This window comes from Taudactylus pleione, unplaced genomic scaffold (assembly GCF_031769625.1).
Source record: "Taudactylus pleione unplaced genomic scaffold, aTauple2 ptg000086l, whole genome shotgun sequence".
Lineage (NCBI taxonomy): Eukaryota > Metazoa > Chordata > Amphibia > Anura > Myobatrachidae > Taudactylus > Taudactylus pleione.
The window spans coordinates 6,956,586-6,979,251 of NW_028284488.1; the positions used below are offsets into that span (position 1 = coordinate 6,956,586).

At 44.7% G+C, this 22,666-nt stretch overlaps 1 protein-coding gene across 3 annotated transcripts in view; it reads right to left on the reverse strand.

The window, feature by feature from the left end:
* LOC148529144 (uncharacterized) overlaps nt 1–22,666 on the reverse strand; it is a 486,130-nt gene that overhangs the window by 332,997 nt on the left and 130,467 nt on the right. For all 3 annotated transcript variants that reach the window (XM_088468693.1, XM_088468692.1, XM_088468691.1), the window contains exons 18-22: nt 18,102–18,248; nt 14,930–15,049; nt 10,701–10,847; nt 9,979–10,143; nt 9,483–9,622 (exon numbers count right to left, since the gene is read on the reverse strand). In XM_088468693.1, the coding sequence (XP_088324819.1) occupies nt 9,483–9,622; nt 9,979–10,143; nt 10,701–10,847; nt 14,930–15,049; nt 18,102–18,248 (719 nt within the window). The remainder of the gene's footprint in view (nt 1–9,482; nt 9,623–9,978; nt 10,144–10,700; nt 10,848–14,929; nt 15,050–18,101; nt 18,249–22,666) is intronic.

Consider the following 22,666-nt stretch of genomic DNA (forward strand, 5'->3'; position numbering starts at 1 on the left):
TCATATGTCAAAATGTTGCAGGTGTTGATATGTTGACTGTCGACATATTAACTATGTAGACAACATTGCATTTGTTGACAACCTAACTACATCCCAAATATTCACTGTAAAGTTCATAATACATAAGTGCTTAATAAGAGGATATTTGGTCACTTACCATGAAATCCTTTTCTCTTAAGCTCTGGTGGACACTTGACCATGGGATTGTAGATTGGGGCGGGAGTTGGCACTATACTGTAGATTTAAACAAAGCTTCTCTCCCTGCAACCCCATAATGCCAGCGCTACTTCAAAAAGAGTCAGGTAAGGAGTAGCAGTAACCAAGTGAAACTGTTAGAACCAAAAAACAAACCAGTAGGGAAAAGATGGTCAAGATCCAAAATCTTGCACGACTGAGCGTGAGGGAGAAAATGCAGTGTACCCCAGCCTGCTTAAGACAAAAGGATTCAACAGTAAGTGACAAAAAATCCTCTTTTCTCTGGCAGCAAGGCTAGGGGACACTGGACCATGGGATGTTCAACAGTCGCCCCCAGGGAAGGGAACGCTCCGGCTGCCTGACTGGAGTACTGTAAGCTTAAAGTGGGCATCGCCAGAGGCAAAAATATGAAAACTCTATAAACAAGCAAACGCTTGGTCAGAGGACAAGGTAGCTGAATGAAAGACCTGTTCACCAAAGCCCCATGTTGTGCTGCCCAGGAGGTCACCACTGCCCTTACAGAATGCGCTGACACCCAGTCCGGCCTGTCCCCCCGCACTAGAAAAAGCTTGAGGGATGACTGTGTGGATCCAATGTGCAATGGTCTGCTTTGTAGCCGGCCAACCACGTTTATGTGCATCGTAAAGAACAAGCAGAGAGTTTGTGTGGCAAACAGGAGAAGTCTTTACCAAGTAAATCCACAAAGCTCGGATGAAATCGAGCAGAGCTGGGTGATCCTGGTCCCGAAAAGTCAGGAAAGACAATTTCCTGGATTAAGTGAAAATCCGAAACAACTTTTGGCTGGAACGTCAGAATCGTGTGGAGAACTGCTCTATTGGTTATAGAATACGAGAAAAGACGGATGCAAGACAGCTTGCAAACCCGCCAAGTTGAGGCAAAAGCCATAATGAATGCCAACTTCCAAGTAACGAATGCTGAATCCAAAGACTCAAACAGAGCCTTTGAGACCAGATTACGTTCTGTAAAAAGGTTTGGAAAATGGGCTAACCGCCACTTGAAAAAATATAGACAGGGCTGAAATTTTTACTTTCAAAGAACAAAGTTTTAGTCCGGCCTCCAAATCCCCTTGAAGGAAGGCCAAGAAAAGCGAAACTTAAAAGGTATGGACCCCTTGCTGTTCACACCACAAGATGTAGATCTTCCATACCCAGTGGTAAATGCATGATGAAACCTGTATCCAAGCTCGCAGCATAGTATGGACCACCAAGAGAGAAAAACCTTTAGCTTTTAAAAGCTTCGTCTCAAACGCCAGGCCGTTAAAGCCAACAAAGGAATATCCTCATGTAGAAACCAACCTTATTGCAGCAGGTCTGCTCGAAGTGGAAGACGCCACTCAGGACCCACTGACCTGCAAGGCCAGTCTGGAGCCACTAGGATTACTGACACCCAATGAACCTTGATAGGCTAGGGGTCGGCGGAAAGAGATATGCTAGATGAAATTCCCACGGTAACTTTGTGGCATCCACTGCGTAAGCCAGCGTGTCCCTTGAACAAAAGTGGGGAACTTTGCAGTTGTGTTGAGAGGCCATAAGAACCACCTGTGGTAGGCCCCACTTCCAAACCAACTGTTGAAAGACCTCTGGATTGAGAGACCACTTCCCCCGTAGAAACTTGGTTTTGCTGAGGAAGTCCACTTCCCAATTTTCCACTCTCGGTTTGAAAACCGCTGAGAGAGTGTTGGAACAAAAGCATCTGCCCAGGAAAGCATTTGGGCTGCCTCTAGCATTGCTGTAGCGCTCTTCATGCCTCCCTGATGATTAACATAGGCCATCGTCTTAGCATTGATCCACTGAATTCGAACTGGCTGGCCAGCCAGGATGGACCACGCTACCAAGAGAGCCAGAAAGATTGCTCGGTGCTCGAGCATTTTCATTGGAAGAGCTGTCTTTGATGACTAAAGGCCTTGGAGACAAAGATGTAAAGTTACAGTACCCCAACCCAGGAGACTTGTGTCCATGGAGATAATGACCCAATCTGGAGTGACGAAGGATCGACCCTGGAGGCGATGATCACAAACTAGCCGCCAAGTGAGAGATTGACCAGTGCTGTCGGATAGAACGAGAAATGAGAGGAGAGGGATGCTGCACTCCCCGTCCAAGATTGAAGAATCTCCCACTTAAATTCCTGCAAGTGGAATCTGGCATACTGAAAGATCTCGAAGGTGGAGGCCATCATGCCCAATAACTTCATGCACAACAAAATCAACAGACAAGGCATCGACAGCACCATCATGACCAATGACTGTCGGGTCCATGCTTTGGACTCCAGCAAGAAAACTTGCTGAAGAGAGGTGTAGAAAACCACCCCCAGGAATTGAAGGCACTGAAGGGATTATGCAAGACTTCATAAAGTTCAGGATTAACTATGCGCAGGTGTTTCTGTAACTGTGAAGCCAAATCAGCCTTCATGAGGAGATCGTCTAAATAAGGTATGATTGTGATACCTTCCCTGTGTAGTAAGCATGATATTGGTTAAAAACTTGCAGAGCCATGGCTACACTGAATGGTAGGGCCTGGAATTAATAGTGATCAGAGCCGACTGCAAAACAAAGGTGAGAATTATTACCTGCCAAAATTGGAACTTAAGCATATGCATTCCTGACAAGTAGGGAGGCCAAAAACTCGTTGCCCTCCATGCTGTGGATCACTGACCTGAAAAATTTCCATCTGAAAATGATCCACCAATAACTTGGTGTTCAAGGAGTGAAGCTTCAAGATTGGCTGGAATGAGCTGCTCAACTGAAAAAGTTTTAGTAAAACCCCAGTTTCCTTTTCAGCGGTGGAACTGGAGCAATGATGCCCTCCAAGAGGAGAGACGATAGCCTGAGCCAATGCCACCCTCTTCTCCGCATCCCAAGGAAGAGCAGTGGTGAAAAACTGTGGACCCCTGAGATCGAGGATGTAACCCCTGGAAATGATGCCCAGCACCCAGGCATCTGAAGATGACTCCACTGAGCAATCGCCCTCTGACAGGCAACCAGACTGGGTCGAGAGAGCCCCCGTCAGGCGCTAGGCTTCTCTGGAGCCTTGTAACCCGAGTGACGATTGACCCAGAAAATCTGTCCATAGGAGCAAAACCCCTGCTGGGGAAAAAGTGGCCTCTGGCAGACTGACCTCTAGTGTACAAGGTGGAGCAAAAAGCTTGGAACCACGGACCCCACTGTGTAGCAGTATCCACCCAAAGAAAGCTGATTTTCCCAATGGTAGTCTCGGCAATAATAGTATACAGTTCCGGCTCATAGAGAACACCCCCACCAAATGGAAGAGAAGTCAAGGAGTGCTTCAAATCTGAATCCACATTCCAAGCATGGAGTGAAAGGGCCCTCCGAGCTGAGACGGCCGTAGCTGAAACACTAGAAGCCATCCTCGCACCATCCAGCTCATCCTCGCACACATATTCAGTTGTACCGTGAAGCTGTTCCAATAAGTCCAGTAGGGAATCCCTTGACACGAGCCACCCATGCCAATAAAGGTCAGATAATGATCCTGGAGTCCAGGAAAATGGACTTGAGACAATCTTCCAATTTTTTATCCAACGGATCCTTAAAGGATGCCAATCCCTGATCCGACACAGCCATATGCTTAGCAAAACACGCCACCGCAGCATCAACCCTGGGAGGCATATCCCACTTGGACACCTGATCCACTAGAAGTGGATAAAGTGAAGCAAACTTACAAGGAAGGGAGAACTTTGCTCCTTCTAGGCTTCTTCGATGAGAGTGGAAAGATCTGCAGAAGAAGGAAAGGTAGCTACCTTCTTGTGCCAACGCTTGAACGGACCCACAGCCTCTGCATGGGAATCCACTGCCAAACAGTTCAGAGAGTGGCACACAGTAGCAATGAGGTCTTCCACTCCGTGACTCAAAGAAGACTCCATGTCCTCACCCTTTGGGATGACGTCAGTTTCTGCAAGTTCACCCTCCTCCTCGGAATCCAAAACATACAATGAAGCCATCACGGGAGCAAGACACTTCCTGTATGCGCCTTGCGCAGCTCATGATCTTCAAAAAAGCATTCCAAATAAGTGGAAACTTTTTCAAACCAGGACGCAGTACGCTCCATGTTACTGAGCCAAGGTGGATCAGGCACAGATTGGGGAGTTGCACCACCAAGACCCCGCAACTCAGAATCACAGAGGAAACAAATGCAGCAGCTGCCTTAGCCTGAGCCTCTAGCTGAAGGGCCACAAGCCTAAGTAAGTCAGAGACCAGCCAACCCAGAGCTTGTGCCCATGCCGCCTGAGCCCAGCCTGCAAGTCCCGTAGATTTCAGAAATTCAGTGGCTGTCCTGTTTTTTTACAGCCTACACAGCAACCAAGATTGTACCACTGCAGCAATGTCTAGGGGAGGCCAGCAGCTACGGGCTCCGCCCCCCAGTTCTGTGGCTTCGTTCTCCTTGCTTCAAGTGCCACTCCCACCCATAAGGGGAAAGCACTTGGTATGCTCCTTCCATGAGCTACCTGTGAGGTGTGCACTCCCTGTAAGCGATCCACCCTCAGTAAACCCGACAAAATGGCGCCTCCATCCAGGATAGCGCTGCCATAAAGCACCCTCTCAAAGGGTGAGAGTGCACTCTGGGCCTGATTCAGAGCCGAACGCTCTGACCAGAGCGCTCGCTCTGAATCAGGGTCGTCTTAGTAAAATTTGGAACGTCCTCCTGGACGCTCGCATTGCTGTGGGTTACCACCCACAGCTTATGCGAGCGTCCATGATGATGGTCGCGATGGTCAAGACCATCGCGACCATCGGGCTTGCGAAGGAAGACCCTGCGGTAGGGTCTCATTGCCGCAAACCCTGGAGTGATTTTGGCTCTATCAGAGCCAAAATCACTCCCACTGACATCACTAGTGATGTCAGTGGGGCCGGCTTCAGATGGTAGGCGTTCCCATGGGAACGCCTCCGTCTGGCAGACACGCCCCCAGCACGCCCACCAAAGGGGGCGTGCTGTCAGTCACCATCGACAGCACACCCCCTTTGGTGCGAGACCCAGAGCGACAGCTTGGCTGTCGTTGTCCGGGTCTCGCGCATGCGCATGACGGAGCTCCCTCCGTCGTGCGCATGCGCAGTGGGGGAACATCGACCCACTTGCGAGTGTCCTGCACTCGCGAGCGGGTCTAAATGACCCCCTCTGTCCCTGGGTCCAGGCAGTCTCACTTAGGGGACTAGTCATCATTTCAAAAAATTCTCTGGAGGTAATTAGGTTTAGAACTCGCATGGAGCTCTATCTAATTACCGGAGGAATTCATCATTCCTCCTCTCCATAAATATCTATTCCGAAAAGTTATTTCTGCGATGACAGCTTTTCGGTAAATAGATATTTTTCCCTATCTACTCTACCTTACCGCAGCTGTAATCAGTGCTGCGCATGCGCCATTACATCCGTAAAAGCAGCACATGCACAGCACTGCCTACAGCTGCGGTAATTCTATGTCCGCCCCAACCCCCCCCCCCCCGCACACCAGATATCAGTGATATCTCCTGTTTTAAGTGTTTCATGAATACTAAAAAATCGGTAATTAAGGAAAATATCCTTAAACCATTATTTTAGTGTTGATGAGTAGGCCCCTTAGACCGAGTGCTGTGGGAGGTCCCCGCTGTCTACGGACACCTCCCCCTCGCGCTGCCGCTGCCATTTGGTGAGCTGAAGCCAGCTCCTGCAGACGCTGCACTCACACAAGCAGAGCACAGACACTTATATAAAACCAAAAAAAATGCTTACAATTAAAAGTAAAATAACTATGCTACAATATGAGCTGCAGAACAGTCCCTCTAAACATGCGCTGCTCTTGAGGCACCTAAAGTAGTCTGGCATTATGGGCCTGGAGGTGGGAGAAACTTAGTTTAAAGCTACAGTATAGTTTAAGTGCCAACTCCAGCCCCAACCTGCAATCCTGTGGTCCAGTGTCCCCAGGGCCGGTTCTCCCGTTACGCATGGTACGCAGCTGCGTAAGGCGCCACATGCAGACTGTGGCCACGGTGCAGACTGTGTCTCTGTGACACAGCTGCACCGCGTGTGTAGCGCTGACCGGACGGAGTTCAGTCAGCACTACACAGCACAAACACACAGCCGCCGGAGCCGTGTTTGCTTTAGCAGCTGATGAGAGTCTGACAGACACTCATCGGCTGCTGCTCCCACTGCCGGAGCCGGACATCTTCCGGCTCCCGCAGTGGGGATGCGTCACTCCCATAATGCAAAGCGGCGGACGGAGGAGCTGATCTCGGCGGCGGGACCAGGAGCGGGTGTCAGGTAAGTGTTTTTTTTTTAATTATTATTATTATGTCTCTACTGCGGGGGGCGCGGATTACTACTGGGGGCACTACAAGGGGGGGACTACTGGGAGCACTACAAGGGGGGGACTACTGGGGGCACTACAGGGGGGAAATACTACTGGGGGCACTACAAGAGGGGGAATACTACTGGGGGCACTACAAGGGGGGGAATTGTACTGGGGGCACTACAAGGGGGGGACTACTGTGGGCACTACAGGGGGGGAATACTACTGGGGGCACTACAAGGGGGGGGACTACTGGGAGCACTACAAGGGGGGAACTACTGGGAGCACTACAGGGGGGGAATACTACTGGGGGCACTACAAGGGGGGTGACTACTGGGAGCACTACAGGGGGGAATACTACGGGGGGCACTACAAGGGGGGGAAATACTACTGGGGGCACTACAAGGGGGGGAAATACTACTGGGGGCACTACAAGGGGGGGAAATACTACTGGGGGCACTACAAGGGGGGGAATACTACTGGATACACTACAAGGAGGGGGAAATACTACTGGGGGCACTACAAGGGGGGGAATACTACTGGGGGTACTACAAGGGGGGCAATACTACTGGGGGCACTACAAGGGGGGGAAATACTACTGGGGGCACTACAAGGGGGGAATACTACTGGGGGCACTACAAGAGGAGGAATACTACTGGGGGCACTACAAGGGAGGGAATACTACTGGGGGCACTACAAGGGGGGGAAATACTACTGGGGACACTACAAGGGGGGAATACTACTGGGGGCACTACAAGGGGGGCTACTACTGGGGGCACTACAAGAGGGGGGACTATTACTAGGGGCACTATATAATGGGCACTGCATAGGGAGGTACCACTACTGTGGGCACTGCATGGGGGGGAGTACTACTGGGGCACTATATAAGGGGCTTACTACGGGGGGCACAAGGGGCACTGCACTGGGGGGACCACTACCGGGGGCACTGTAAAAGGGGCACTGCATAGGGGGGGCCCAAAAAAAATAATCGCTTACCAAAAAATTTGGGCTAGGGCCGGCCCTGAGTGTCCCCCAGCCTTGCTGCCAGAGAAAAGTAAAGGTTAACAATATCTGCACTGTGCTATCTAAATACACATTTTTATGTGATTTTCATATAATAGTGATATTGAACAGCAAAGCAATAATTTATCTGTTATGACAGTAGATAATAATGTGAAGAAACATGTTGTCTCCATAGTATTTCAAAGTGATGTTCTTTCACTGTTTCTGCTAAGCAATGCATTAGTCTATACTTTTATCATTTTCTCTAAATAACCAGCATAGCAGGGAGATAGAAAGTAGATACTGTAGTTTAGGTCTGCATTCTGTCTGTTGGCATACAACACGTCTTATTTCTCTACGTTCACAAATAATACACCTTGTTTATCCACAGAGTAAAAAGTAAACGGGCACTTTGTTATGGGTTCTCTCATTTGTGTGTGTGTATCCCTGCAATGTGGATGCAGCAGAGGTATGTACTCTGTACTCTCTTTAGACATCGCCACCGATAATTGATCCTGCTCTGAATCTATCAGAGTCTATCAGAAGTGGTTTAACAGCAGATACTCACTGAACTTATTAAACCTTATGGCGGACCACCAAGACACACTCACTCATTATTCACTGCATTTGCACACATAGGGCCTGATTCAGAGATGTACGCAAACCCAGTGCTTTGCGTACATCACCGATTGCTGAGGGTCTGTGCAGACACAGTATATGCAGGCAGTATATGGAGACCTGTTCTGCACATGTGCACAAAAGGTCCTGCATGATCGCTCACGGTCCCCCATTAGCCGCAGCATGATTGATATGCTGTGGTGTTTGGGGGCGGACACAACTGCAGGAGGTGTCTATTTCCTACAGACACCTCCTGCTACATTTGCATATTAGTTGGACGGTATTGCACAGCCTCTTTCCTGCAACTGCACAATACCATCCATCTCTGAATCAGACCCATAGTGAGCAGTAGCTGTATAATGGGAGCACTATTTGTGGGTCTCTCTCTCTCTTCCGTTTGCTTTTTATTTGTGTTAAGCTGCATACAGAAGGGGCGGAATTTCCTGATGTGTTGAAAGAACGATACAGTTCATTCAAACACAAAAGATATCACCGATGATGAACGACCAACAATCGCAAACCCCAATGGAAAATTAACAATATCGTCCAGGTTGGCCTGCATGCATGGCCAACCAACGATATGGTTATCGTCCATGCGGAAATGTGCATCGTTGGTCGTTCATTGGTCATTGGCTGCATAAAAATGAACGATTTTACGATGAACGATAATGTTATCGTTCATTGAAATCGTACCGTGTGTAGGCAGCTTTACTAGAGTGTACCCTAAAAATTACTTTTATACTAGATATGGATATGTACACCTATTATGTCATTTATTTCTATGCACATTGCTCCTTGTGTGGAGACACTACATAGGATATGCTAAGTGTGATTTGTGATCTCTCTGCCTTGGTCTGTGTATGACATGCGGTCACGGCTTGCACACAGGGGTTAGACAACATTCTCTAACTACTTATTTTTTCCGGGATGCATTCTGAACGCTGGCGGATGGGATTCCAGACGTCAATATACCGCCAGCATCCCGTCCACTGGGATTATATACCGATTCCATTTTTTCCATAGCACACTAATTGGGGTCGGTGCTACTACTAGGTATACAGTTCAACACTGAATGAATAATGTCACAAATTGTATTTCTTTATTGCCTCCTCACTATGCACCAGCTGCTGAAATGGAGGGGCAGATGCTGGCAGCTTCTTACATGTGAAGCTGCCAGCAGCTGCTTCTACATGTTGGTAATGGCCGGGAAGTGTGGCACCGAGCTATGATGTCACAAAGTGACCCCACACTCCCTAGAGGACATGTCACACAAGGTAAGGAGGTTAGTGGAAGGTGGGGCACCAACTTGAACGCCCAGGGAGCCCGCGCCAGCTGTGCGCATAATAACTATAAGAAAACAAATAGAATCTTACCTGTGTCCCTTGGGGTCCGATTTTGGGAAAATATGATACTATTCTATAGAGGAAATCTTTGACTTTGTTAAAATTACTGGGCCCAATGCTGGAGGACTCATCCACAAGGAATACTATGTCAGCTTTCAGCTTCACACAAACTAAAAAAAGGTAACAAATTAATTTAGTAATTGGTCACTGCCAATAATAATAATAACAGAAACTCTTTGATGTAGAAATACTACACAGTTATACAACTATTGCGTTTTATGGTTGTCAATAGCAGTAAGCAGTGTAGTGTACACAAGTTGTTGAAAAAGGATTTTAGCAATCTATGTCCCAGTGAAAGAGGAGCAATGTTACCCCGTCCTGGCCATGCAAAAGACTACTATTTCTCCTTCCTACAACTGTACATTTGCTTCACGTATTTGGTTAATTTGTGTACAATACTTCCCAATCTCATTAATATCATAAATGGTAATTAGAGGTATTCTGAATTATTTTGACAAATACTTACTGGGCTGAGAAACAGTTGTTCCTCTAAATGCAGAGCTGGTAGATTTGGAAACCCTTGTCAATGTGGTCGGGCGAGGATTGTCGACAGGCCTTTGTGTGGTTGTTTTTTCCATTGTTGTTTTCTCCCTGGTGGGAGCATGGATGACAGGTTTTCTTGCTGGTCCAGCTGCAGAAGTAATATTGGAAATGATCAAGATAAACGGCATTTTGGATTGTTATTATTCAGGGGTAACACCATAAACTTACATCTAATATCCTTTCAGTCAACCCTATGGCCCCAAATCAATAACTACTACAAGAACGTTTCCCATTGCAATTTAGCTGGACTATCATGGAATATTTGGTACCCCATATAACAATAATATATTTTCCTATAGATCTACAGTCTTATTTTATTACTGTGTTTGTTCCCAATTTTAAAGCAGTGTGGTGTATGCTGGTTCAATATAAATAAATGTTAATAACAAATATTACTAAAATAAGTGATCTTTTTTCATTGATTACAATGTTACACATACAGTAGATAACCATTGAATGTCTAGGGAAATCAGTATAAAAACCACCTTGACAACTATATCAATATAACCAAAGTCATCAGATGATTTTCTTTCAGGAACTAAAAGCATATACAGTATGTGAAAGATGCATCCAGCATGCTATAGCATATTAATAGCATGATATTTATCCAAAATGATAATTACATATATAAGTATAAAGTCTTACATATGGATTGTGTAATGACTTTCTCAGGTCCTTCCATCTCCCCAAAGAGTGGTTTTATTGAAAAAACATAGGTTCCACCAAACTGTAATCCACTGAGCCGGAAAGACCTATAGGATGCAGCCAACTGTTCCACAGAGGAATTAGGTACTGTGGAATAAACACATTTACAAGTTTCAGAAGATTCTTCTGTTTTCATGGTGGCTTCTGCTAAAAGTTTACATAACCTACAAATAATCAGTTAGCACTATGAAAACACCTTAGACTCAGAAACACTGTAAAAGCTGCCTTAGCTTACTGTCCATGGACAGAGGTCATCATGCACAAACACATACCATGATAACGTAAGAATCCTGTAACCTGTCACTCATAAAATTACAGTACAAAGTAATGTTCTATAATTATCTATTTCCACGTGGCTTTGTTATTCTTTTGTATTTATATACTCAAATTGAATTGTGATGACTGATATTGTTTTAAAAAACAAAAATACAGCATATTGTGCAAAGAGTTTTAGGATATTAGCGGTGACTTTAAAACTTAGGGCTATTTACTGGCAGTGGGTAAAAATTAGACATCATGTGCTGCAGATGTATACTGTAAATAAACTTATTTTCCATATATTGTCAAAGCAATCCCATACGCAAACACTCAAACTCAAACAGAGACAGACTGGGGCTCCAGATTAATCTCTGTGCGCACGCAGTAGATGAGCATGCTTGCAAAAAGGGGGTGTGACCTCATCACACAGGGGCATGGCCTCTCCACATGGGGCGTGGCCTCACCACATGCCCTCATCTCTCAGTATCCCAGCCGAGCAGAGCGTCATTTGCCAGAAGTGTCAGATGGCCAGTCCGGCCCTGTTCTCAGATACTAAGCCTCCCCCTCTGAAACTACAAGCCTTCCGATCCAAGAGTACAAGCCTCCCACTCCAAGTCTACAAGCCTTCCACTCCAAGACTACAAGGGGTATATTTACTAAAGTGCGGGTTTTTAGAAGTGGAGATGCTGCCCATAGCAACCAATCAGATTCTACTTAACATTTATCTACCACCTTCTAGAACATAATAGCTACAATCTAATTGGTTGCTATGGGCAACATCTCCACTTCTAAAAACCCACACTTCAGTAAATGTACCCCCAAGGGCCCTATTTACTATAATCCGCATTTAATTGCAGATTGTAGTGTGATGTTACCGACTGAATTCGCATTGCAAATTCAGGCAATATCACAGGGATTTATTAAAAATCCCTTGCAGAGACAGAGCTTGCGATAAAGCTCTGTCCCTGTGCATCCCCTCCACGGCCTTATATTTTTCGGAAAAAATACAGTGACAAGCTGCCGCACATGCGCCGAATGGCTGCCTCTATCCCCCGTGATCGCGACCCCCACGCGATCGCCCCCCCCATCCCCGCAACCACCGCCATGACCCCCCCGTCATTTCACTTACCTCCGGTGATCGGTGCTCCGGTGATGTCCTCCGTGGCTCCAGTCAGCTGGTCTCCCATCCTGCACTGTGACCCGGTCAACTGATGGTCACAGTGCAGGATGGGAGACCAGCTGACTGATGCCATGGAGGACATCACCGGAGCCCCGATTACTGGCCCTGGACTCAGGTAAGTTTTTTTGCAAATTTTTTTTTTTTAGCGTGTTTTTTTTTTTTAGCGTGATCAGCTTGTGGTCTGTTTAGCCCACACAGCTGATCACTGGGGCCGGTTCCAGGTTCTGCTCTGCCTGTTAGAGCAGAGCAGGAATCCGGTAACCGGGGAAGACCCTGGATAATGCCACCCCCAGGTGGCGTTATTATCACAGGTCTTCCCCCGGTATTTTTTCACATTTTATTTTTAGTAAATTCCAGGCAGATAACATTTCCCATTACCATTATGGGAAATGCGATTTGCATACTAAAAATATGTGATAATTAGGGCTTGGAGTAGAATTTTACAAATTCTACTCCAATTGCCCTTTAGTAACTTTAGGTGAAACTAAAATAATGTGAAAATGGTGTGAAAACACCCTTTTTCACTTTATTTTAGTAAAAAAAAATGTTAATAGATAGAGCCCTTAAAGTGTAAACTTAATATGGCTTAATACTATGAAGTTTTATGTTTGGAATATAATGAGGATATAATTACAGGCAGGAGCAGATTGATCATAGAGCTCACTGGGATTTTTCCAGGTGGTGCGTTGGCTTGATGGGCCACCTGTCAAGTTTAATTTTTGTAATTTTTTTTATGATGCTAGGGGCTGACAAGTGTATGGGCTCTATTTATTAACATTATTTTTACTAAAATAAAGTGAAAAAGGGTGTTTTCACACCCTTTTCACATTATTTTAGTATCACCTATAGTTATTACAGGGCAATTGGAGTACAATTCGTAAAATTCTACTCCAACCCCTAAGTATTACTTATTTTTAGTAAGCAGATCGCATTTCCCATAATTGTAATGGGAAATGTGATCTGACCAGTTACTAAAAATAAATTGTAAAAAAATATCGGGGAAAGCCCTGTGATAATAACATCACCTGGAGGTGGCGTTATCCAGGGTCTCCCCCGGTTACCGGGCTCCTACGCTGCTCTAAAAGGCAGCCGTTCCCAGTTATCAGCTGTGTGGTCTAAGCAGACCACACGCTGATCTCTGCAAAAAAAAAAATTCACTTACCTGACTCCATGGACCTGGTGATCGGGGCTTCGGTGATGACGCCCCTCCGGTCAGCTGGTCTCCCATGGTGCACTGGGGCCTGGTCATCAGGTGATTGGATCACAGTGCAGTATGGGAGCACCGATGACTGCAGGTAAGTGCTATTAAGGGAGGGGGGGTCGTGTGGGGGTCACAGGGGGGCCGCGATTGTGGGAGGTGGGGCTTAAAGATGGGGGCGGGGCTTAGCGCCGGGGGTAGCAGCGGCAGCCGGTCGGCGCATGCACGGGCACTTTGTCATGTTATTTTTTGCGAAAATTCCATGACTAGTGTGCGGAGGGGATTCGCAGGGACAGAGCTTTATCGCAGCTCTGTCCCTGCAAGGGATTTGTAGTAAATCCCTGTGATATTGCCTGAATTCGCAATGCGAATTCAGTTGATAATATCACACTACAATCTGCATTACAAATGCAGATTGTAGTAAATAGAGCCCTATGTGTGCAGTGGTGGTGTGATGTGGGGGTGGGTGTTTGAGGTGCTAGGCTGTAGGGGCTTACAATGGTCTGTCTGGCTTAAAGGATGTAGATGAAGCAGTGACAGCACATGGGTATCAGACAGGCAGCCAGGCTGTCATTGCAGTGCGGCCTACAGAGTTCAAGTTTACCAAATGTGACAGTAGCAGTAGACTCAGAAACTAGCCAGGAGAGGAGCACAGGTGGAGACAGTGTGTCTAAGACTGGAATGGGAGGTTCTTACAATTTGCTTGCTACCTTGTGTCTGTGCTACCAAAATACAGTTGGGGAGTATAGAAAGTATCAGGTTGAACTTAATTGTTGCATGGGATGGTGTTGATGACATATTTTTCCTAATGATATCACCCAGATGGGAATATGGCTGGGATAGGAACCACAAGTACTCTGGCCTAAGGATTTCCACAGAAAGTCATGTCCAATCATGAGGGTGCAGCATGGTATGCTGAGCAGGGATTCTGTCTGTACTGTATAGCAGTCACTGAGAAGCTCTCTGTACTATATGGAGGTCACTAGGAAGCTCAGTGTACTGTATGGCTATCACTGCAATGTTGTCTGTACAATATGGCAGTAACTGGGATTCTGTCTGTAATCTATGGTAGTCACTAATATGCTGTCTGTACTGTATGGAGGCCATTGGTATAGGGTATGTATTTCATGGCTGTCACGTGGGTGCTCTCTGTACTGTATGGTGATCACATACTGTAGATACTGTCTGTACTGTATGATAGTCAAGTGGAGTCTCTCTGTATTGCATCTAGGGCTAATGGTTTTCACCTACATTGGTGTTGGACCCTGCCTACATTTGAGTCAGTCCGCCTACATGAAGCTACTTTTTTTCAGAGCCACTTTCAGTTCCTATTTTGCCCCTGTGGATTGGAGTCATCCTCTTTGCCCAAGCAAACATTGGCTCATCTGCAAATTCTATCCTAAAATAAAAAAAAATTATGTAGATAAACAAATCCATTTATTGGTCTTACTGTAAATACTGCACCATGATAATTAGACTTATAACTGTTGTTGATGATGCATACTTACAGTTTTGTAATTAGTACAGTCTCACCTGAAGACAGCCTCCATGTTAAAAGATATGACGATGCCCCAGTCACACCAGACCAACTCAGTAATGCGCTATCTCCAGTTGTTTCTTTAACCTCAAAGGATTCCACTTTTGGTAGGTCCACTATAAAACAAAACATGATGTAAAAATATAGGTACATTTTATTTATTTATTAACAGTTTCTTATATAGCGCAGCATATTCCATTGAGCTTTACAATTGGAAGCATACATAGAACAAAACTAGGTAATAACAGACAGATATATAGGTAGGAGGGCCTTGCTCAAAAGCTTACAATATATAGGGAAATAGGCATTGATACACAATGATAGGTGCTATATATTGCATTTTGGTCCAGCCAGAATGTAGAGTTTCTTGGTGGGCTGCATGATCCAGTCACAGAGCAATGTCGGCCAAATATCAGGAGGATGTGAGAGAAAGACGATGTGTGAGATTGTGTGTGGACTGTGAAAGGGAATGTAATTAGATATGGAAGCTATGAAGGTTATGTGGGCAGTTCTGGAATCTGATAAGCTTGCCTGAAAAGGTTAGTTTTCAGGGAATGCTTGAAGGATTGGAGACTAGAGGAAAGTCTTATTGTGCATGGCAAGGCATTCCATACAGTGGGTGCAGCCTGAAGAAAGTCCTGTAGCCATGAATGGGAGCAAGTAATGCGTGGGGATGAGAGACGCAGATCTTGTACTGAGTGGAGAGGTCGGGTTGGGAGATATTTTGAGATGAGTGAAGAGATGTATGTTGGTGTGGTTTGGTTAATAGCCTTATGTGTAAGTAAAAGTATTTTATATTGAATACGGTAGAAAACCGGCAACCAATGGAGGGACTGACAGAGTGGGGAAGCAGAAGATGAACATTTGGCAAGGAAGATAAACCTCGCAGCTGCATTCATAACGGATTGTAATGGCTGTAGCCTGTTTTTGGGAAGACCAGTAAGGAGACTATTGCAATAGTCAATGCGGGAAATAATGAGCGCATGGATTAGAGTTTTGGCAGTGTCTTGTGTGAGATATGGTCGAATTTTGGATATGTTTTTTAGATGTATGTATTTTGAGACAGATTGAATGTGGGAAACAAAGGACAGTTCAGAGTGAAGTATAACACCTAGGCAGCGAGCTTATGGGGCCTGGGTGGATAGTCGAGTTATCAACAGTGAGCAACAGTGATCGAGAGATTAGGTTGGTAACTGTTATTGGCCAGTGGAAATATAATTAATTCTGTTTTAGAAATATTAAGTTTCTGGTGGCGAGATGACATCCAAGATGAAAAGGCAGAAAGATATTCAGTGACACAGACCAATACAGACGGTGATAAATCTGGGGAGGATAGGTAGATTTGAGTATCATCCACATACAGATGGTACTGAAATCCAAAAGAGCGGATTAGTTTGCGAAGAGAGGTGGTATAGATTGCAGAGGACCTAAAACAGAGCCTTGCGGTACTCCAACTGATAGAGGTAGCGAAGCGGAGGCAAAATCAGAAAAACAAACAGTAAAAGAGGGATCAGATAGGTAGGAAGAGAATCAAGACAGAGCTTTGTCCTTAAGACCTAGGGATTGTAGTGTTTGTATGAGAAGAAAGTGGTCAACAGTGTCAAAAGCAGCAGAGAGATCTAGAAGAATTAGGAGTTAGTAATGGCCTTTAGCCTTGGCAGTGACCAGATCATTTACTACCTTAGTTAGTGCTGTCTCTGTGGAGTGGTGGGAATGAAAGCCGGACTGAAGTGGGTCCAATAAGATGTGTGAGTTAAGAAAGTGTGTGCGACGGGTGTAGACATGTCTCTCAAGTAGATTGGAGAGGCATGGGAGCTGGGAGATAGGACGGTAATTTGAGAGAGTGTTAGGGTCAGAATTTAGTTTTTTTCAGAATGGGAGTAATCATCGCATGTTTGAACAGTGATGGAAAGATGCCAGTAGAGACAGAGAGAGAGATTACAGATTTTAGTTAGGGTTGGGATGAGCACTGGAGACAGAGCTCTACTGATATGTGAGGGTATAGGATCTAGATGAGAGGTAATAGAGTAGGAGGATGAGAAGAGTGTAGATGCTTCATCTTCATTTGTGGGGTCAAATGAAGAGAATGTGCCAGAAGGTTCAGGTAGGTAATTGAGCAAGTCATTAGCTGAGGAAGAGCATACCATTTCATTTAGGATCTTTTCAATCTTGTCCTTGAAATAGGAAGCACCATCTTGTGCACAGATAGTAGCAGGTGGCTTGGGTGAGGGAGGGGTAAAAAGCAGTATAAATGAATTAAAAAGTTGCTTGGGGTTAGAGGCTTGAGCAGAGATTAGAGATTGGAAATATGTTTGTTTGTGTCCAGAGCTGTATGATAAGAGTTGTAGATAGTCTTATATGTGAGGAAGTAACTTGGAGTACGAGACTTTCACCACTGACGTTCTACTTTACATTTAGAAGAAATGTGCTACAAAACAGTATTGGAATAACATCTCTCTTCCTGACTCACACATTACTAAGACAAATGAAAAATTAGGAGTACAGGAAAAGAAATTCGTGAAATATCACAAAGTCAGGAATACAGAAAATTTTGTTAAAAATATAATCATATATGTTACAAAAATTATTAATTTATTTTCCCCTTCTAGTTGATTAAATTAGGAGTAAATTTGGAATAATCAGCAAACTATGTCCTAGACAACTTCAAAATAAATAAGTTTATGATGATCATACTATAGAAAAAAAAGAGGTATTTAGCCACTATTTGTTACCTGTATTACAATAATACTTGTTTTATCAATGGTTCACATTCCCCAGCGCCCATTCCTTTATGCGACAAAATGTTTTAGAAATGATGTTTAAAATAAAACACTAATAAAAATTAACTAAACTAATCATTTTACATATAAGATAGAGTTCACTAGCCAAGAAACAAAAACACACAGTTTAAAAGTGAAATGTAACTTTTTTTTTATGAAATACATTTTTTTAATATTCCTCAAGAACTGATTTTTACTGGATTTCACAACAGGTTTTACATATAAAATATAATTTTTTTGAGTTGAAGCAGGTTTCTAGTATGGTCTTACCTCTTTCTGCTTTTTAATGCCCAGTCTTGCTTCAATGTAAGGCAATATAAACACATTTAATTGTATATGAGTTTGTAAAACACAGAGTATTATCAAATAAATTTTCTTGCTAACTCACACGTTTTTGCTGTAAGAAGAACTGGACTTCCCTCTCGGTTTCCGATCATGGATGATACATAGATATTGTAAGTGGCACTTTCCTTCAGATTAGATAAAGTAAAAAATGAAGGTTCTGCAGGAACAATCTTTGATTCACTAGCACCACCTAGAGGTATAACAATTATATATTTTGAAAATACTGTTACGTTTTGCTATTCTTGAAAATCAATTAATGTTTTCAATATGGATCAACTGTGTATAGATGCACAGTACTAGTGTGTATGTGTGTGAGTGTATAAATAATATGTATATATATATATATATACACACACACACACATGCATACATACATACATACATACATACAGTAATGTACTCTGAGCGACACTGAAGAGATTTAAAGTGTATACAAATTAACACCAGGTCATTTTATTCCCTTTCAATGTTTCAATCTCCAACCGGAGATCTTCCTCATATACTGTACATATTTTTCCACACAATAAGTAGAAACTGCACTAGCAACAATAAAAGCTGTATAGGAAATGAAATACAAGTCCACGATATTTTTTTTTGGACACTATCAGCCACTTCACGAGTCCCTTAGTTGTGTAGTTAGCACCAATGCTTGTGTGTGTGTGTGTGTGTATAAATAGGTAAAATCCACATGTACTAGTGACATCCCTAGAACGTCTCTGAAGGGTTAATTCGTTATGGAGATAACTGGTTACTGCATACCTTATGTGCTGCAGTTACCATTTCTTCCTCATGTGTTAATGTGTTGTTGTGTGTATAATGAAGGGAGCGTTTTTAGTGTTCCTCCGGTACGAGCATTACCTTTAGGGTTAATGTTGCATGTGGATTTTACTATTAAAACGTTTTTATGCACTATGGAGCACCATCTATATGATTTTTAATAACATATATATATATATCAGCCCAGGACACAGCAGACAGCACCAGCACCTTTCCCAGCCCTACACTACCCACCCTCCCTGTTCAGTCTCCACAGCCGGAGTGAAATGGCGTCCGTCGTGTGGTCGCAAACCGCAAGATTTCGTCTCTATGGCTTTGCCTCGATTTGAGAGATCCGAGTAAGACGGGAACATCCGAGCCGGGTTCGGGTGGGCTTGGATCTCTGAAATCCGAGCCTGCTCATCTCTAATATATACATATACAGTCAGGTGCATAAATATTGGGACATTGACAGAATGTTCATATTTTGGCCTTTATTCACCACCACAATGGCTTTGAAATGAAACAAACAAGGTGTGCTTTAACTGCAGACTTTCAGATTTAATTTGAGGGTAATTACATCCAAATCAGGTGAACGGTGTAGGAATTACAACGGTTTCTTTATGTGCCTCCCACTTTTTTCTATAAGTGCCTCCCACCTGTAGGTTGGGTGTTTGTCGGGTTGTGGTTCTTGTGGACTTTGGACATATATTGTTGGTAGGTAAGATCCAATTTCTTGTAGATGGGTGTATCCGGGGGGTTGGTGCTGCGTCCTTGTGCGCGCCCTGTTCGGGGGTTGTGTTTTGGTTGTGATTGTGTGTCTGTCTGTGTCTTGTTCCCGTGGTTTTTGATGGTGGGTTTGTGGTTGGGGTTGTTGTGGTTGGTCCAACCTACACACATAGACTACACAGACGTCCAGGAACTAGACTCCGATATAGACACATCCTTCAGCATACACGAGATAGAAGACCCATCGGACTCTGAACAATATGAAGACCTAGCCAGAAACTCCCTGAGACAAGGGCAACACTCTCAGAGACACCTCTGCACTCACCACCACACAGGACAATCCAAAACACACACTATCAACACACCTCACCACCACCTCACCACCAGCAAGATGTACACCCACAAACACAGAAGAACAATGGTCCAATAATTTTTTAGATTTGGAGGCAGGCAGCCGCACCTGCCTATCACCATCACTAATCAAACACCCACACAGCATAAAGAGAAAACTAGACCAACGAGACGTGGATGCAGAGGCGGACACCCGACCAGATCCCAAACACCCACCGACCCCCCAACACCCGACAACAAAGGCATCTTCAACCTCAGCTCACGCATTCTCACACCAAAAGACATCACTCTCCTCAACAAAGGCCTCAAGTTCGCACCCAACAACCACCTTAACAAATTCGAAACCTACCTAGACATCAACAGATTTGTCCGCAAACTAACCTTAAAAAAGTACTTCCTATCCAACAAAACCACCTCAGAAACCAACCCTGACCAATTCAAGCACACAACACTAAGACCACCTTCCAAATTCTTACCCAGCCATCTTAAAGGACATTTCATCAACACCTTCGAACACATGGTAACGGAAGACATGAACATACTTGACACCCGAATCAAACACCGCAACCCTAACCTCATGGCAGGTGAACGCAGCGCACTCAAAGAACTCAAAACTGACACCAACCTCATAATTAAACCAGCTGATAAGGGAGGGGGAATAGTACTCTTGAACAAAACCGATTACATCACAGAATCCCTATGCATACTTCAAGACACAAACACATACGAGACCCTCAGGACAGATCCCACACATAACTTTAACATGACACTCAAACACATACTCCAAAACGGACTAGACAAAGGTATCTTGAACAAACATGAATACAACTTCATATACAACCCCAACCCCATCATTCCAGTTTTCTACTATCTCCCGAAAATACACAAAAGCATCACCAATTCACCAGGTAGACCAATCATATCCGGCATCAATTCCATATCAAGCAACCTCTCACAATACATCGACCATTTCCTGCAACCGCATGTCAAACGCCAACGATCACACCTCCAGGACACCACCCATGTACTCAAAATCCTTGACAACATAACATGGGGTGATGACCACTGGCTGGTCACCAGCAATGTTACATCACTCGACAACATCAATGAACACCTCAAACACGATGATTCACTGGAACCAGACCAATTATCCTTCATTCTACAAGGCATTGACTACATCCTTTCACATAACTATTTCTGGTTCAATGGGGAGTTTTTCCTGCAGAGGACGGGCACCGCCATGGGGACGAAGTTCGCACCCAGCTATGCGAACCTGTTCATGAGTAGCTGGGAAGACTCCCACATATGGACGGGCCATGGCTGGGACGCGAACTTGGTCCTATGGATGAGGTACATCGATGACGTCCTCTGCATCTGGAAAGGCCCCCTCAACACATTACTTGACTTCATCAAGTACATCAATGACAATGATAGAAACCTCCATTTCACGACACACTACAGCCAGACATAAGTCCACATCCTCGACTTGGAAGTCTTCATTGAAAACCAACAGATACTGTACATACCAGAACCTACCAAAAACCAGTGGACGTCAACAGCTACATCCTATCCACCAGTGGTCACCACCCCACCTGGCTTGACAATATCCCCACAGGACAATTCAAATGCATTAGACGCAACTGCACAAGACTCACAGACTACAAGGAACAAGCCAACACACTCAAAAAACAATTTTTGGACAAAGCAAACAAACCAGACAAGTTAAAATGCACCCTCATACAAATAGGTAAAGAAGACAGACAGCCACTTCTTGACTACAAACAAAAACCACAAGATATACAGAACAACATCCCATTTATCACGCAATACAACACACACGCAAACAGCATAAAACACATCGTGAACAAACATTGGCACCTACTACTACAAGACGAACAACTCATCGACATCTTACCCAGCAAATCAAAAGTCATCTACAGGAAAACTCCCAACATACAGAACCAACTGGTACGCAATCACATCCCACCCCTGCAACATTCACAAACTACCCTGGACAACTCTAGACCCACACAAGGTTTTTTCCACTGCAGTACGTGCACCAACTGTACCACCTTGAAATATCGCAGCACCAGACCCACCACATCATTCACATTAACACAGACAGGAGAAACATACAAAATACAGGAACACATAACATGCAACACCACGAACATCATATATCTTATACAATGCCCCTGCAACCAACAATACATCGGCAGAACCACCAGACCACTTAAAACCAGGATCCAAGAACACCTCAGAAACATCACGAAACAGACAGACAACCACAGCATACCGATACACTTCCAAGAACACCACCATAGCAACACGACGGGCATCAGATTCACAGGCATTAAACACATCAAGAAAAACTGGAGGGGAGGGGACCACACCAAGATCCTAAACAAGGAGGAACTCCGGTGGATCTTCACCCTCAAAACACTAGCACCCAAAGGACTAAACATCGATAACGAGATTAAATCAGTCATCTCCAAATGAACACGGCCACCATATACTTGACACATTAACAACACCGATCCCCACGCAACCCCTCGTACTTAACCTCTTCAATTGTCAAGACAATCCGACCTTCCACCCTCTGACCATCCAACCCCCCTCCACTACCCACCCCCCCTCATCTACCACCTCCCCCTACCGCCCCCATCAAGCCATACCCACCTTCAAATGCTGACACCCAGAATCAGTGATCCCCATTCACCCCCCACATCACCGTTACCTTGACATCCCCTTCCCCAACCAACCCTGCCCTAA